Below are 15,272 nucleotides of genomic sequence, written 5' to 3' on the forward strand. Positions count from 1 at the left end.
CAGATTTCAGCGTAGAAGGTGATGCGTTTTCTTCCGGGAGTAGAGGCTTCCTCAAGAGTGCTGCGTTTTCTTCATCTAACACTTGGGACTCTTGTATTTCTGAATTTTCAGCAAAGATTACTGATTTTTTTGATTGCTGAAGCCCTTCTAGGTGCTGAGGACAGGGAACTACATCTTGGAGAGGTCTTCTTCCTCTCCTTTCAGTTTCCCACCCTCCCTCCCTTTCTTCTTGCTGTGCACAACCTAAGAGGAGGACTTGCTGATTTTTTTCAGCCCCTTTCTTCAGAGAAGGTTTCTTGTCAGAGGACATGGCTTCACGAGATTTCTCTACTATTGCTCCTTCTCCTGATGATTCTCCAGCACCATCACAGCCTGGATCCCTTGCTCCCACTACTCCACAGGTGGTTCCTATTCCCAATCTTTCCTCTCTGAGTTTCTCTCATTCAGGTCTTGCTCCCACCCCTACCCACATACGCGGGAGCAGGCCGATAGCATGACACTAGCATAAAATGCTACATAAAATGCCTAAGAATATCAAAAAAATGATAGAAAAATGCTAAATAATCTCTACTAAGATATGCCAATGCATGGTCTCATAAATGGCCAATACAAGCATAAAAAAAGGTGATGTAGACCCTTTGGAGATGATATAATCCAACAATATGCTGCTAAAAAAGATGTTGTTGGAGCTGATGTAAGTGGAAACGTGGTTGTACAGAATGCAAGTCAGCAATCACAGTCATTGAGTGGACCAGGAGAGTCCTCATCCAACGGTTCTATTAATAGACCATGGAGTGGCAGGCTGCGTCATAATACCAGTCCTAAAAATGTAATTGGTACATCACATAAAGGCAAAGAGAAAGTGGTTGAATCCCTTGGTATACCTGATATTTCTGCAAGGCATTCTCTTGTTGATGGAGAGTCTAGTAGCTCGGAGATGAGTCTTGATGAAGAGCTTGGGACTCCAGCAATGAGAACACCTCGTGTAAAGAAAGCTATGGAAGCCATGAATGCAAAGTTACGAAGATCTGGAAGAGTCAAAAATCATGTGCAGAGGTTGACTTATGATGGTTATGTGTACATCACTATGCTTATATGGCAAAAGTTGTGCAGGTTGTAGAACCCACATGTTTTGAAGAGGAGAATGGATGCATTTTATGGAAATGAGACTTGGGATTTGGTGCCATTACCTGAAGGCAAGAAAGCTATTGATTGTAAGTGGGTGTATAACGTGAAACAGAACAGTGATGGTAACATAAGCAGGTACAAGGCTAGATCAGTAGCCAAAGGATATACGTAGATACATGGGATTGATTATGAGGAAACATTTGCCCCAGTTGCAAAGATGGCAACTGTGAGAGTTGTGATTGCGGTGGCTACAACTAAAGACTGGTTTTTACATCAGATAGATGTAAAAAATGTATTCTTGCATGGTGACTTACAGAAGAAGTGTATATGGATCAGCCACCTAGTTTTGAGGATACATGTCACCCGAAGTATGTATGTAAGTTTTGTAAGGCTTTATATGGACTGAAGCAAGCTCCACGAGCATGGCATGACAAGATTGCTAAGTATCTTGTCACTATTAGTTTTCATATAGCAGATGCAGATCACTCTTTGTATATGCGCAAGAGTAATAAGGGTATTGTGATTATCACCATCTATGTAGATGATCTTATTGTTGAGGGTAACAACTTCGATGAGATTGAGCATGTGAAAAGTCTTCTCAAAAGGAAGTTTGAGATGAAGGATTTGGGAGATCTGCGCTACTTTTTGGAAATTAAGGTCATTCGCACACCTGATGGTATTTAGCTATCACAGAGACAGTATGTATTGGACATGTTATCCAAGTATGGATGGTTGATTGTAAGTCAATCTCGGTGCCATTAGATCAAAATGGCAAGCTTAGTGGTGAGGATGCAGGTTATGTGTTAGAGGATCCCACTATGTACAAGAAGATTGTGGGGAGTTTGATCTATGTCACGATCAGCAAGCCAGATTTAAGTTGCACTGTTAGCTTAGAGAGCCAGTTTATGCAAGTTCCGCACAAACCACATCTTGACAGTGTGTGATGCACACTTCGGTATTTGAGAGCCACTGATGATTATGCATTGTTTTATGCAGCAGGTGTATCATTGGAGCTATATGGGTACACAAATCCAAATTGGGCACGTAGCATCTCAGAGAGGAGATCTACCAGTGGATTTATGTTTTCATTGGGGAGTGCTGCTGTGACATGGAGCTTTAATGTGCTGTCTGCAATGAGAATATATAGGATTTAAATGAACAAGAGAGCTCCCTTGAATAGAGAACTCTATGCACCCTGTAGCAAAACCGGAATGTGTTCTACAAACACCAAGATGTGTTAGGATGTAAGATGCGTATGCCGAAATGTACCAAAAACAGAAGTACACTTGAGTGAGCTCTTGCTCCAGAAGATGAGCACCTAACTGCTAAGGAATGTGTGCTTTACTAGCACTGGGATGTGTGCTTCACAGCACCAAGGTTGGACAAAGTACAAGAGTGCCTGGGATGCTCCCACTTCAAAAATATTCTCCTTATGAACAGGAATCCCCAAATTGGCTGGCACACAGAAGACTTTGATTTTGCCTTAAAAATGACACATGCAAAAAAGCCCCAAAAATGTGTGTACCTCTGTATGCAAGAAGCTGATCCTGGACTGCTCCACTCTTCTTGGTGGCTGCCTGTGAAAGTAGCCTCTCTTCCCTTCCCTGATGAACAGCAAAATACAATGCTAGACAACCACTGGTTGGGTGCTCCTACAGGTGGCTGAACCACCCAGAGGGCGTGCCTAAGGAAGCGGAGGTGCAGGGGATGGACAGTGGTCTCAGGGCCAACAAGCTGAGAGGCAGCGAGGATTTCAGGGCTGGGCAGAGATGGGCTGAGCACCGGCGGAGAGCTCTGCACTATTGCCGTCAAGCAGCTGGGCGGCAGTGGTGCAGTGCCCAGTAGCACCGCCCACATGGGGGTGAGAATGGGCGGTAGCAGGTGGCTTGGTGCAGCATCGACGAGCTCTGAACTGGCGGTTGTGGTGGGTGATGAGCTGTGTGTGTGGGCGGCAGAACTGGCAATAGCTGCAGGCCCTAGCTCTGATACCAACTGTTAGTCCCAGCTGACAGTGGGCAAGAGCACAACTGAGTGGGGAGACAGAGTGATGTTGATGACCAACAAGATAATCAGCACATTAACAGGGGATAATGAGGAGATTGATGAAGATACAAGTGTCGTGTGGAAAGCATGCTTGTATTATGATATTGGTCCTTTCTATAGGAGAGACCCCCTTTACAAGGTGTGTGCATATGTTGCCACCACACATGCCACATGTCAAGGCATGATGCCAAGTGTCCATAAGAGGTGTCACCTTTACACATCATTGCTTACATAAGATCCTTCTAAGGGGTTGTTCCCACACATAAATGAACCTACAAGAGGAAGAACACCAATGGAAGCATAAAGAACTTTTGGCCCGATACAAACAGGAAGAGGAGCGTGAAGCCCCTTTTACAAATGGACGGAAGAAGAATGCGAGGCCCAACTCACGGAAGAAGTCTAACTCGGGGGAAAGGTTATCAACACCTGGGAGAAGATAATGCGTTAGTTAGCAGCATGGAAGGCAGCACTAGAGAGTCACCAGGGGTTGAGACTCAGCCCCAGAACGTTATGTCCTGTGCAGAAGAGCTTTCAAGACCCGAGGAGTTTCTAGAGGACCGTATCTCAAAGGGACCAACAAAGGTGCACTTGCCAGAGCTGGAGATACAGTTATCCAAGGAGCTTCAGGTGGTGTGTCTCTCCAAATCCAGTACGGAGGAGGAAGGAATTAATGTTGTAGCAATTCCCATGGCAGCGGATCCCAGTAGAGGTACTATTGGTAGCAAAGCCAAAGAGAGTAGAGCAAAGCCTATAACTGGATTGGGGCAGAAGTGGAACAAAGGTGCTTTTATATAAGGGGGCCGATTGCTCATAATTGGTTATCTGCATTTTGGGGATTCCCACACAATCAAGATTCAAGACCCACATTAGGTAATGGCCAAGCTCCAGCCAACACTCAGATAGTTGACTCCTGTGGTTTGTGAGTTGAGGTTTGGTTGATGTACCCGGTTGGTGTAGGCCTAGCCTCAGGCTCATGGATTTTTTGGATGGAGCTGTGGTTGAGCAGTGAGCTCACCAGCAACCCCTTCAATTGTGTATGTTTGTGCAACATGGTGTTTTTAAGGGTTCTCTATGAAGTCAGGCGGGCCTTCCAGATGTAGGTGCCTGTTTCATTCAGCCTTCCAAAATTGTTTGGTGGTCCATGTAATTTTAGAGCTGACACAAATGAGTTGTAAAGCTGAGCTGCTGTTACACCCTTCAACCCGTCTACATAACCTGACTTGCGAGTACCCTAGAAAAAATCTGTAAGTTATCAGCACTTTACCTCGATCCGTCAGGTTTGCTGATTTCTGATGTTGGATCAGGCTCCATAAAGACAAAGTATTCCCATCCGTTGAAGCTGCCTGCAAGCTCTACTCTTCCTCCTTCACCCCAGTACTCTACTTGCACCTGAAAAGACAAAATTAATTAGGGGGGGGAAACCCAGAGTATGCATTTTTCTATTTCCAATCTCTCTTCTTTATCTTCGATTAAGGAATGGGGGAAGGAAGAAGGTCAAACTCGTTTCAAATTGGCCAAAGCTTGATCTGCGGATTTCAGGCGAATATCTTTCTCTAAAGCAACTTGCTTTGCCTGTGCCACTTCTGCTGTAGCCTTTGCTTGGACTAAAGCTAACTGAGCCTGTAGAGCATGATTCAAATCAGAAAAGCCACAACACTTGATGATATAGCCAAACACAGCATTCAATCCTTAATTTAAATAGAAAAGGGAAGAAATTGGAGCATAACTTCAGCGTCTTAGGAGAAAATGTTGGAACACAAGAATCTTTTAAGGCACAAGCCTTCTTGTTGACAAAAATCTAGTCAGAAGACATCGTTTAAAATGGAGAGAATGCCTCAAAGGGAGAATCCAAAGGAATACAACAGTTTTAACTCTTATGCACAACCACAAAAGAGGCTGGGAGAGCAAACCCCCACTGCCAAAAACATGTTTTTTCCCTGCCCCCCAGCATATGAAATCTGAAACAGCCCTTAAATCTCTTGGATAGTTCCTGCAAAATATAACATACGCAAACCAATCAAGAAAGAGGCCTGCACACTCACCTCCCAACTGTAGCTCCATTTGAAGCACGAGCTTGAGGCTAGACAACCACCATATCATACTTGTTACCAAAATCCTGGTGTCCCATACCACCAAAGCCCACCAATCCTGGTGCCATGTTAAAACATGACTTCAGCCTTGCTTAAGCCTCGACCCCCAGGGAGTCTTGCTTATGGAGGGATACCACCTATGAGCCAATAACTCGCTTATATAGGCTTGGGTTGTAATAAAATCACAACTATTAATAAATAGGTTCATTCACACTAGCCCACGCCATAAATGACCCATAAATCACTTATAGCCTGTAGTGACCCTATTCACATCATAGTTATGGGCAACGGCCGAAATGGCACCCCTACATGCTAGGAATGGTGTTTCCCCTTTGCTTGCAGCCCGAAACACATTTCCATTTCCAGGGTGAGAAACGGCAAGGGAAACAAACATAAATCCCTAATTTCAGGGTAGTATTAGCTCCTCTTTTGTTCGTTCTCATCACCAATCTCCATTACCCCGATATGCAATCATGTACTCTAGTAAAATTCTTACATCTCCATGTGTTTCTTCTCTCCCTCTTCTTCTCCCTCCTGCCCTCTTTTTTACATCTCCCTAGATCATGTAGCGTTTCCCCATTTCAGGCCCTAAAATTGCCATTTCCATTTACGATCACATTTCCCCGTTTCTTGTAACTGTAGTCCTGCCGAATATAAAACCAAAACCCACTACATCATAGGAGCAACAGATCATTTCACAAAGTGGGCAAAAGTTAGGACAGCCGCCGCAGAGGCCGATGCCTCCCTCGCGCCTGGCCCCATCCTTTGTTCGCGCTACCACCCCTCTGTTGTTCGTGCTGCCCTTCGCCGCCCTGCCCTTTCCTTCGGTTCATGCTGCTTGCCAACTACATGATAGTACCAAGAAAAGGAGAGAGAGAGAGAGAGAGAGAGAGCGTCTACTAAAAACCCAATGGGCCTATGAGAGACAGAGAGAGAGAGAGAGAGAGAGATGACAAAGCTGCAGAGTGAGAACTAGATTGCACGACACAACACGACACAATAACGATTTGATTTATGTGTTGAACCTTCACCAAGTACATGCTTTTGTAGGCTTGAAGCCTTATCTTTTGACCCACAGAAATTACACACACACACACACACACACACACACTGACTGATGACACATGGAGGTGTTCACACCTACTAAGCCCTGGATCCCATCCCAACAAACTCCCCCTTGGAGTGAAGGAGGTGTTGTTTGAGAAACCTTCAATAGCCATGGTGATTTGACCTCTACTTGTATCATGTGTTCAAAAGAGGCACAATGACACCGACACCTGAACTCTCATGCCAGGCCTCATATAAGAGCTTGACCACTCATGACAGCCTATATCAGTTTACCCCAAAAACAACCCTCCCTTGCTCTAAGCAGGGGTATGAAAAGAGAATGATGGAGCATTTTATAACATTAAGGCATTACAAAAATACAAGGAAAAACACACACAAAGATTCAGTTTTTGGGGGACTTCCCGAGAAAAGAACCCTCAACTCATACATAGGAGAAAGAACCCTTGACTTCATACACACAAGGTTTATGTAATTCAGTTTTTGGGAGAGTTCCCAGGCAAAGAACTCGTGACTCATACGTAGGAGAAATCATAAAGCCCCATAATAACCTTCCTCATTGAGAGAAAAACTTTCCACTGTTGTGAATGCTGTCTTCTGCTGATGCGGATGCTTCTACAGATTCCTTAGTGCCCTTGACTACATTCCAGGCTCCATCCCTCATAAGGAGAACTTTGTCTGCCACGTAGGGAAGTTGGAGCCGTTGAATTTTTGAGCACCATGCTACTTCTCTTGATCTCCATGGTACTGCAAAGGCTTCAGTTCAATGTAGGAAGCTTGATTTTGAAAAAGGCCCAAATTTTTGCAATTGCAGAAGCTTCAATTTGACAATTTTCACTGAATTTTTGAGAAGCCCCAAAATCAGATTGCTGACATGGCAAAGCGCTAGTGGGTGGCAAAGAGCTTACAATGCATGAGGCTGTGGTGAGAGCTGTAGATAGGCAGTTCTGGGAGCTGCAGCTGCTGATTGGTGGACACAGAGCAGATGGAGGTGGCACAGGGCAGCAGAGGCGATGCTGCGCATAGTACGTTGTAGGGCAGCTGATGGACCGCTGCTGCAGCACAAGTAGACAGCAGAGATAGGCAAGCTCACAAGAGAGTGGAGCTACATGTGACAGGTGGCGTACTGCAGCGAGAGTAGCCTAACCAGGCTCTGATACCATGATGAATTGCATGGTACCAGGAGAGCTGGCTACGAGAGAGAGAGAGAAAGAGAGAGAGGAGACAAAGCTGTAGAGTGAGAGCTAGTCACAATAATGATTTGACTGATGTGTTGAACCTTCACCATGTACATGCTTTTGACCCATAGAAATCACACACACACACTGAACTGATGACACATGGCACACTTATCCTATCCACCTGTCCTCTTTCTAGGCCCTTGTTGACTTCCCGTTTTCCACTCCTCACCTATTTTTCAGCCATCCGGGCTAGTCCCCCTCCTTGTCGTCCACCTTTCCTTCTTTTGCTGCCAGGCTAGTTTTGCGCTCTTTTGGCAGCTGATTGGCTCCCTTTGGCTCTTCTCCCAATAGAGGAATCCATGCCACTCCACCTACCCTGTCGAGACCACTGTCAGTTGTCAGCTTTCTCAAGCAGACCTCCGGCACTGGCTTCCTCAGTGGTCTCTCTTGAAGCCACCACCCTGGTATGCAAGTTCATCAGTATCATGATGAGCTGATAACAAATATGGGACCTCAAGCTGCCCTAGTCAGTAAGTAGGGGTGCCTTATAATGTCTAGTTTCTTGGTAATGGCTACATCTGGATAGGACTTGATTGGCCCCCCTCGCCATGAAGACCCTGTCGTCAAGAACGTTTGCAATATGAGGCTTCCAGGTTTACTTTGCCAAGTGGAAACATGGGTTCTCTACGGATCCAAACCCATTGGTAGGAGCTTGAGGCTTCCCCGTGTTGGTTTACTTCCCAGGATTTCTAAAGGAATACCACGCTCTTCTTCCTGTAATAGACAGTCCTTGAAAGCCCCCCCTACAGTGGCAGCTGCTGCATGGGTAACCAAGCTCCCGATTCTTATGGCCTCTCCAAAGAACCGAGTGTGCCATCTTGTGATCCCGTAGTTGGATGGTACTTCCTTTTTGCAGCGGGTTGAGTTCTTAGGGTTGCTTGAGCCGTGTTTTGTTTGCCGCCAAAGGGGCCAGTCAGTGCAGGCCTATCCTCATCGACAGCCTTGTCCGCTAGTGGACTCATCCCCTAGCCTCTTCTGCGGCTACCCCCTTGTCATCCCCCCACAAATCAGAGACCCTTGGCATTCCCACTGAGGCCAACGTGGTGGGAGCCACACCACCACGGACACAACACCCGAGGTTATGGTTTTGGCAATGAACCATTATGAGCATTTACCTATGGATCCCAAGCGGATTCGACAACGGATCCTCCTAAGCACGTGTCTTTATCATATAGTCATGTTCCAATTTTTCCTAATTGTGCATTAAGCTATAATCATTAAGCCTTGCATGATCTCCCACACAATGTCTAGCTTATTTTACTTTGATTCACCAATTTCAAGTGTTCACTCCCATTTGTTCATACTGGACAGTGAGGTTTTCCTTGCAAAATACTTTCAGCCTTTCATACCTTTCACTCTCCTATCAGTGGCGCAAATATTCCACGCAGAGAGGAGCATTCTAACATCCCATACAGGAAGTGAGACAACATATAACATCTTCCCATGCTGAGAAGAAAAACATAATATCCAGAACATCAATTCAAATCTTTCACAGCATGTCTCAACCACACAATGCTGAAAATTGCAATGGTAAGGCACCTCACACACAACCATAAATCCCTGGATTTTAAAACTGAAATGCTAACATTTTGAAAGCATATCATTTAAGAAGCATCTCTTGCATCTCACCTTTGTTTCCTCCAGCTCCAGTGACATTTCAGCTAATTCTCTCTCTTTGCTGCTCTGCAGCACATAAAAACAAAAATCCATGTTAGAGAACCCGAGTACTTAAAAGTTTCAAAAAAACAGTTTATAGAACTTGATGCAAACCAGGGCAGATTTGATGTTTTGAAGCTCCACTTCAGCCTCTCGTGTAAAAGCCCGTCCCATTTGATTGTTTGCCTTACAGAACAGCACGATATAGATCAGAAGAGGTTTACCTGATTTCACAATTTAGATACACTGCGATCAATCGGAAACAACACAGTGGTCATTTGATTCAATCAATAATGAGCTCCACACAATAGCATGATAACCATGTGCCTCAAGAACATGTTGTGAGGGGTCATGTTCATTACTTGATAAAACTCTTCTGTTCCTTTTTGTTTTTGCAGAATGCTGAGAATAGATTCATTGGTCTGGTTGTTGAGTTTACCAGCAATATCACTCCTGAAACAAGAATGCTTAGCCGCTATAGCAAAAACAATGAGGTGGAAGGCAATCTCAGGGCCTAAAAAAGCAAGTTCTTTTTGCAACTCAAAAACCTTTTCCCTATGTAACAAGCACCCTCGCTTCATAGAAATACTTGTAAAACGGCAATAGCTTTGCTCGTAATTTTGCAGCTTTCTCAACAGCTAAAGCTTCTGCACTTTTATGCTCATCCCACATTTCTCCACTATCATCTTCGTCACTTGAATCTTCATAAAAGTTGTCCTCATTCTTCTCATCCTCATCAAAATCTAAGTTGCAATAACTGATTGTATCACATAGTCCATATTCGCAGAACTTACATTATAAAATATAATAAATGTGACAAGACTGGGGACAGCAATAAGAACCAGGAAAAGTATGTTCTCTTGCAATGTACCTTGCACATTATCAAGTTGCCCTGTCTTAACAAAATCTGCAGCTCTCTTGTGCAACTGTTCATCTGCCTGCTTTTCAATCAAGCTTCCATTAAAAAAGTATGAGGCATTTGATGCAGTTTTAAAGCTGCTATCTTCTTTATGATCTGTTAGTTTTTGGATGAGGGAGCTTGACTCTATAACTTGGCCAGTGTCGTTAGAGATGCCAGATATCACAGGCCTTGCCATACCATTGAGTGACTGCTCAGCTTTTGGAGCATAGGAGGCTGGATCAGATGTGACCTTGGAGGCATCACTAACATTATCACCACTAACATTGTCTGTGACACCAGAAACTGGATTTCTTTCCTGTGCGAAGCTAGGTCCAGTATCAGAATTGGTCAGAAGTGTATGGATGGCTTTGTAACCACGCCTCCTCACAATTTTGGCAAGATCCTCTCTGCACCAAAAACTCAGATTCATTGAGACAATCCACGCCACATGCCTTTTGGTAAACAGATAGCATCTAGTATAGTTTCATCGGTATGGTTCATGTGCATAACTAGAAAATGCAGGGACATAAACCAAAGTATACTGCAAAGCTTCACAATGATGTGATACTTGAAGGACTAAAAACGGACTACACTAAATGTTTTATGGGCAAAGATGAGCGCTCAAGCATAAGACTTACGACGTAGACATGCAGGCGGAGGTCTTTGCGCACACCTGCCACAGTTAGAAAGTTCCTTTGTTGAAGGCACCTTGTCAGGAGGGAGTCCTTGGGATGACAGAAAGAGTTGGAGGTCCTTACGGAGCTCTGCATCGCTCTTGGAAGCTCTGGCAGGCCTCCTGGGGCTACTAGAATTACTTTGCTTCCTGCCATGAAATGGATCAAATGATAGCCATTACAATGTGCAAAACTCTGAATTCAACATGAACCTTATATGGAAAAAGCACACACACTCCTCCTCTCGAGCGTGCTCTTTAGGCATCGTAATGAAGACACTATTGCAGTGGATCCTTGTTATGGGTAGGATGAAACCTGGCCTGTGATTCCGACTCGGCATTCGAAGAAGAGCAGAAGACGCGGTGATGGAATGAACTTGGCTGTTGCTGCTGCAGCGCGCCCCTTGAAGAGAAGCTGTGGTGGATGGTCTTCTGATGATGGTGGTAATGAGCTAAGAGAACAGCGCCCCTGGTGTCCGCAGTGTCGCAGCATGTCTCCTGTAACCAGCTCGAGCACGCCGAATCCAGTTGAAACAGGAGCGCCATCGAGCTCTCCCAGTGCTGCTTCCCCAAATATTGCCAATGAAGGATACACACACACACGCATACACAAAGGACCTAAAATGGCTTTTCCCACGAGTTGATGGAGGCAAGTTTATTCACTCTAACACATTAATTAATTTTGTTATGGTGCTTATTCACTTGAACCTTAGATTTTATAAGGTTACAAACCTTATAAAGTTTTTTTAACCAGTAAATATATACATAAATCAGCAAAAAAAAAACATTTTTTTAATGGTGCTTATTCACTGGAACCTTAGATTTTATAAGGTTACAAACCTTATAAAGTCTTTTTTGGGACCAGTAAATATATACATAAATCAGCAAAAAAAAAGGCTTTTTACATCAAACTGACACCAGAAAGTCAACATCATATCCCTACCCTTACATCTCTAATCACTTTTGTTTAGCAAATCACATAATAGATTCTATCTATCCTCCTCCATTACAAAAGAGGATTGTTCCCAAGACACATGATAATTCAACAAAATAGAAGCCTCCATTAATGCTTCCCCATTAGATTCTCTATGAAAGCCACAAAAGTATGGTCTGTCTGCTTCTCTTTCAAGTATCGTCTTTTAGTCTTGGGACCAAGTTTCACTTGCTTGGGCTTCACCTCCAAAGAAATCTGCATCAAACCAACTACAAATTAAGTTTCCCTAGTATGCAAGAGGGGATCCAAGCCAGATCAATAGTCAGTTGATACCATTTTGCATTCTCTGTAACATCAAATCCATACCATTCAGATTTTATAAGGTTACAAAACTTACACTTGGCAAGGTTAGAAAAACGACGTAGAGAAATTGTGAGAAGATACATGTACATGCACAAAAGTAACACATGTGTTATTTATAAAGGTTACAACCAACAACGGAGTAATTAAATAGAAGGTTACAAACTGTAGAAATTAAGACTACACAAAACAAGCTTCTTCCTCAGTGAGGCCTTCAAATCTACAGACTTTTGGTGAGAGCGGAACAAATTCGTCTCCATCCACAATGGCCTTTTTGAATTTATATGCCCTCTCCCATGTAGAAAGATAAGATGTGCTATAGTCATGCGGTGATTAGGCTTCTTGATCATCATCAATGACTATGGGATTGCCTTGAGTCCCTGGTTCTGCGCTGTCGTGGCATGCATGTTTTGTACACCATCACCATCCTCACTTTCACCCTCTTCATCTTCTATGTTTGCTTTTACATGCACTGGATTGAAATATCTGGCAGAAGGAGAATCTACAAAGAAAATCTCTTCTATGTCTATGCAGTGGGTGAGGTGAGGAAGCTTCGTAACTTTCCATACTGTACAGATCTTTCCTGCTCATACATGAACCAATTTTGGAAGAATTATCCATGATGTTGCTGGGTAGTACTTTCTAGTGCAGACCATTTTCAGTAGAGTGCTTTACAACAAAGCACCAATGCTTATTTGCTATGTAATTATCCATGTATACATATGCTCACTCAAAAAGATTGACAAGCGACAAGCAAACTTTGTTCTTCAAGTTAGCCTGGCCATATGAGCGTATAGCTGACGTCGCCTTGTTATCTCCTCACTAGATATATTATGCGAGAAGAACTTGAAGTGTGGCTTGTGCAAGTCTTTCATACAGTAACCTACCATGCCTTCAAAGGTGTGCATTTTAATTTGTCTAAGACCTTTACACATAACCAAGCCACCCTCAGGCTTGAAAAATTCCCATCCTAAATATCGTTTGATGGTTTTACCTATACTTATGAGGAAAGGAACCATCAAACTGACAACCATTTGAAGATGTAAGTGGTTCAAGGTGCGACCTTTTTCCAGTGCAAAGAGGCCTTTTAAACACTCCATTCTGATAAATTCTTCTAGGGGTTCCCAAAATGATAATTTTATATCGCCATTCCTAATTTCAACTTTCATCGACACTTCGAAGAGATTTGTTTTCTTCTCAGGTAGGAAAGAAGGAATCTTGTGCACAAAAGGCTCCGAATCTACGTTTTTTTCACTTGTCATTGGTTTTTCCCCTTTGTCGTCACGTTGTGTGTATCCTTCAAAACAATTAGAGTGCATTAAGCTTTTAATGTAACAATAGCAGTACAGTAAGCTTGCAATGTAACACATAAATCAAATGACCGCCCATCAATCAAGTACTATGTTTTGGCATTGTTAATTTATTACAAGCAAGACACATTATTCAAACGAGCATCGAGCAATCAAGTAGCATTGCTTTTTTTCTTTAAAAAAAACCCACAAACAGAATTCATTGTTCATGACTTCTCTACAGTAGCATTTTTAAAAAATAAAAAAACGACAACTACACAAGGCGGGAAGATTATTTATTTTCTAGATTGGCAATAAATGAAGCCAAACTTACAGAATGCTGGGTGGGCATATATATATTTATTTTGATTAATATTTTTAGGGGAAAAAAAAGAGGTTTGGGTGCAGATTTACAGTACCAACGAATATTAAATGAAGCTTCTTTTTGTGGGCACATATTTACTTTGTTGATTAATATATATATATTTTTTAAAGAGGTTCGAGCGCAGATTTACAATAGCAACGAATAATAAATGGCTTCTTAATATGCACCCACAAAACCTTATCAACACTATAAAAAGCTTTTTAGAACACGTAACAAGAAAACATATATGATATTATTGATGTAATGCATGGGTTTTCTTTTGGGAGCGATAACAATGAACAACAAGGCAGCAAACGATGAACATAGAGCAGATGAAGAAAACAACGCACACTGTGATTAAATAGCTGACGAATCCATAACTTACTGTAAAATAGAAACAGTCCAGAAAACATGACTATGTCCCACAAATCTTTAGAAGACCAAATCCGATCTGATACATGCATGCTGGAAGCCGGATATACCAACTAAAAGAAGGTCAAAGCAACGTGCTCGCAAAAAGCGTAGCTAACCAAGAACAAACGACAAAGCCACGAGCACGCAAGAAGCCATCTTGCAAACGAGATACATGTAAATCCAAAAGCGACCGAAGCACCAGCACGCCATGGCAACATCACCATGGAGAAAGTGAGCTACATGCAGTTCTAGCAACTGACCAAAGCACCGGCACGCCATGGCAACATCACCAAGACGAAAGCTACGTGAGACGAAAAAGCCGATGTAAAAGAAAACCCTACCATGCAACGACAAATGTCAAACAATACCTTAATGTATGCACCCACAACATATGCGCCACCAATGAATAATAAATTAATGAACTACCAAAAATGTTGTGGGTGCATAGTGGCTTATCCCATGAGTTGATGGAGCCAGGTTTTAGAGAGAAATCAAAACTCTACTTATTTTTTGGCACACCTAACAAAAACCTAGCCAAGTTACACTTAATTAATTGAATAAGCCAAGTTAATCATGCAGTTGGGAAGATGCTATAACCCACAAGCTATGGAAACTCTCTCTCTCTCTCTCTCTCTCTCTCTCTCTCTCTCTCTCTCTCTCTCTCTCTCTCTCTCTCTCTCTCTCTCTCTCTCTCACACACACACACACACACACACACACACGTACATTTCTTGCAAGCTTAAAGCATGTTTAGGTGGGATCTTGAAGCGTGCAGTCCAAAGGCTATCAACGCTCTGGAGTGGGGGTTGACAGTCACCACATATGAAAACAACCAACATGCATTTTCATATAAAAATTAATGGAGCTATTTAGAGCCTATTGGGAGGGAGGGAGGGGGGTGGTGGTGTGTGCGTGCACAGTTTTTGCTCCATCCCACCTTCACTTGTAACCTTTTGGCTTTTAAAGTTGCACTTGGCTACAATCTCCAAGATTGTGAACACCACCTTAGATAGATAATGCTTTCAAATAGAAAGTTAAAACAAAATCCATGTTTTTAACTCATTTGTCCAATCAAAAAAATTGTGTGTAGTTAATGTTTGGTGGTTGACATTAC

General features: G+C 43.0%; 1 protein-coding gene across 2 annotated transcripts in view; it reads right to left on the reverse strand.

The window, feature by feature from the left end:
- LOC147622002 (protein PTST homolog 3, chloroplastic-like) overlaps nucleotides 1-11,398 on the reverse strand; it is a 28,876-nt gene extending 17,478 nt beyond the window's left edge. The window contains exons 1-9 of one of the 2 annotated variants that reach the window (XM_086823045.1): nucleotides 11,114-11,398; nucleotides 10,798-10,947; nucleotides 10,095-10,531; nucleotides 9,813-9,966; nucleotides 9,586-9,676; nucleotides 9,338-9,409; nucleotides 9,197-9,250; nucleotides 4,672-4,791; nucleotides 4,436-4,560 (exon numbers count right to left, since the gene is read on the reverse strand). In XM_086823045.1, coding sequence (XP_086679171.1) covers nucleotides 4,436-4,560; nucleotides 4,672-4,791; nucleotides 9,197-9,250; nucleotides 9,338-9,409; nucleotides 9,586-9,676; nucleotides 9,813-9,966; nucleotides 10,095-10,531; nucleotides 10,798-10,947; nucleotides 11,114-11,343 — 1,433 coding nt within the window. In that variant the 5' untranslated portion in view covers nucleotides 11,344-11,398. Of the gene's footprint in view, nucleotides 1-4,435; nucleotides 4,561-4,671; nucleotides 4,792-9,196; nucleotides 9,251-9,337; nucleotides 9,410-9,585; nucleotides 9,677-9,812; nucleotides 9,967-10,094; nucleotides 10,532-10,762; nucleotides 10,948-11,113 lie in introns of both variants that reach the window. The other variant, XM_086823046.1, reaches the window with a different exon arrangement.
- Nucleotides 11,399-15,272: the final 3,874 nt, after the last annotated feature.

This window comes from Cibotium barometz, chromosome 29 (genome assembly GCF_041138505.1).
Source record: "Cibotium barometz isolate CiBa-2024 chromosome 29, ASM4113850v1, whole genome shotgun sequence".
NCBI lineage: Eukaryota > Viridiplantae > Streptophyta > Polypodiopsida > Cyatheales > Cibotiaceae > Cibotium > Cibotium barometz.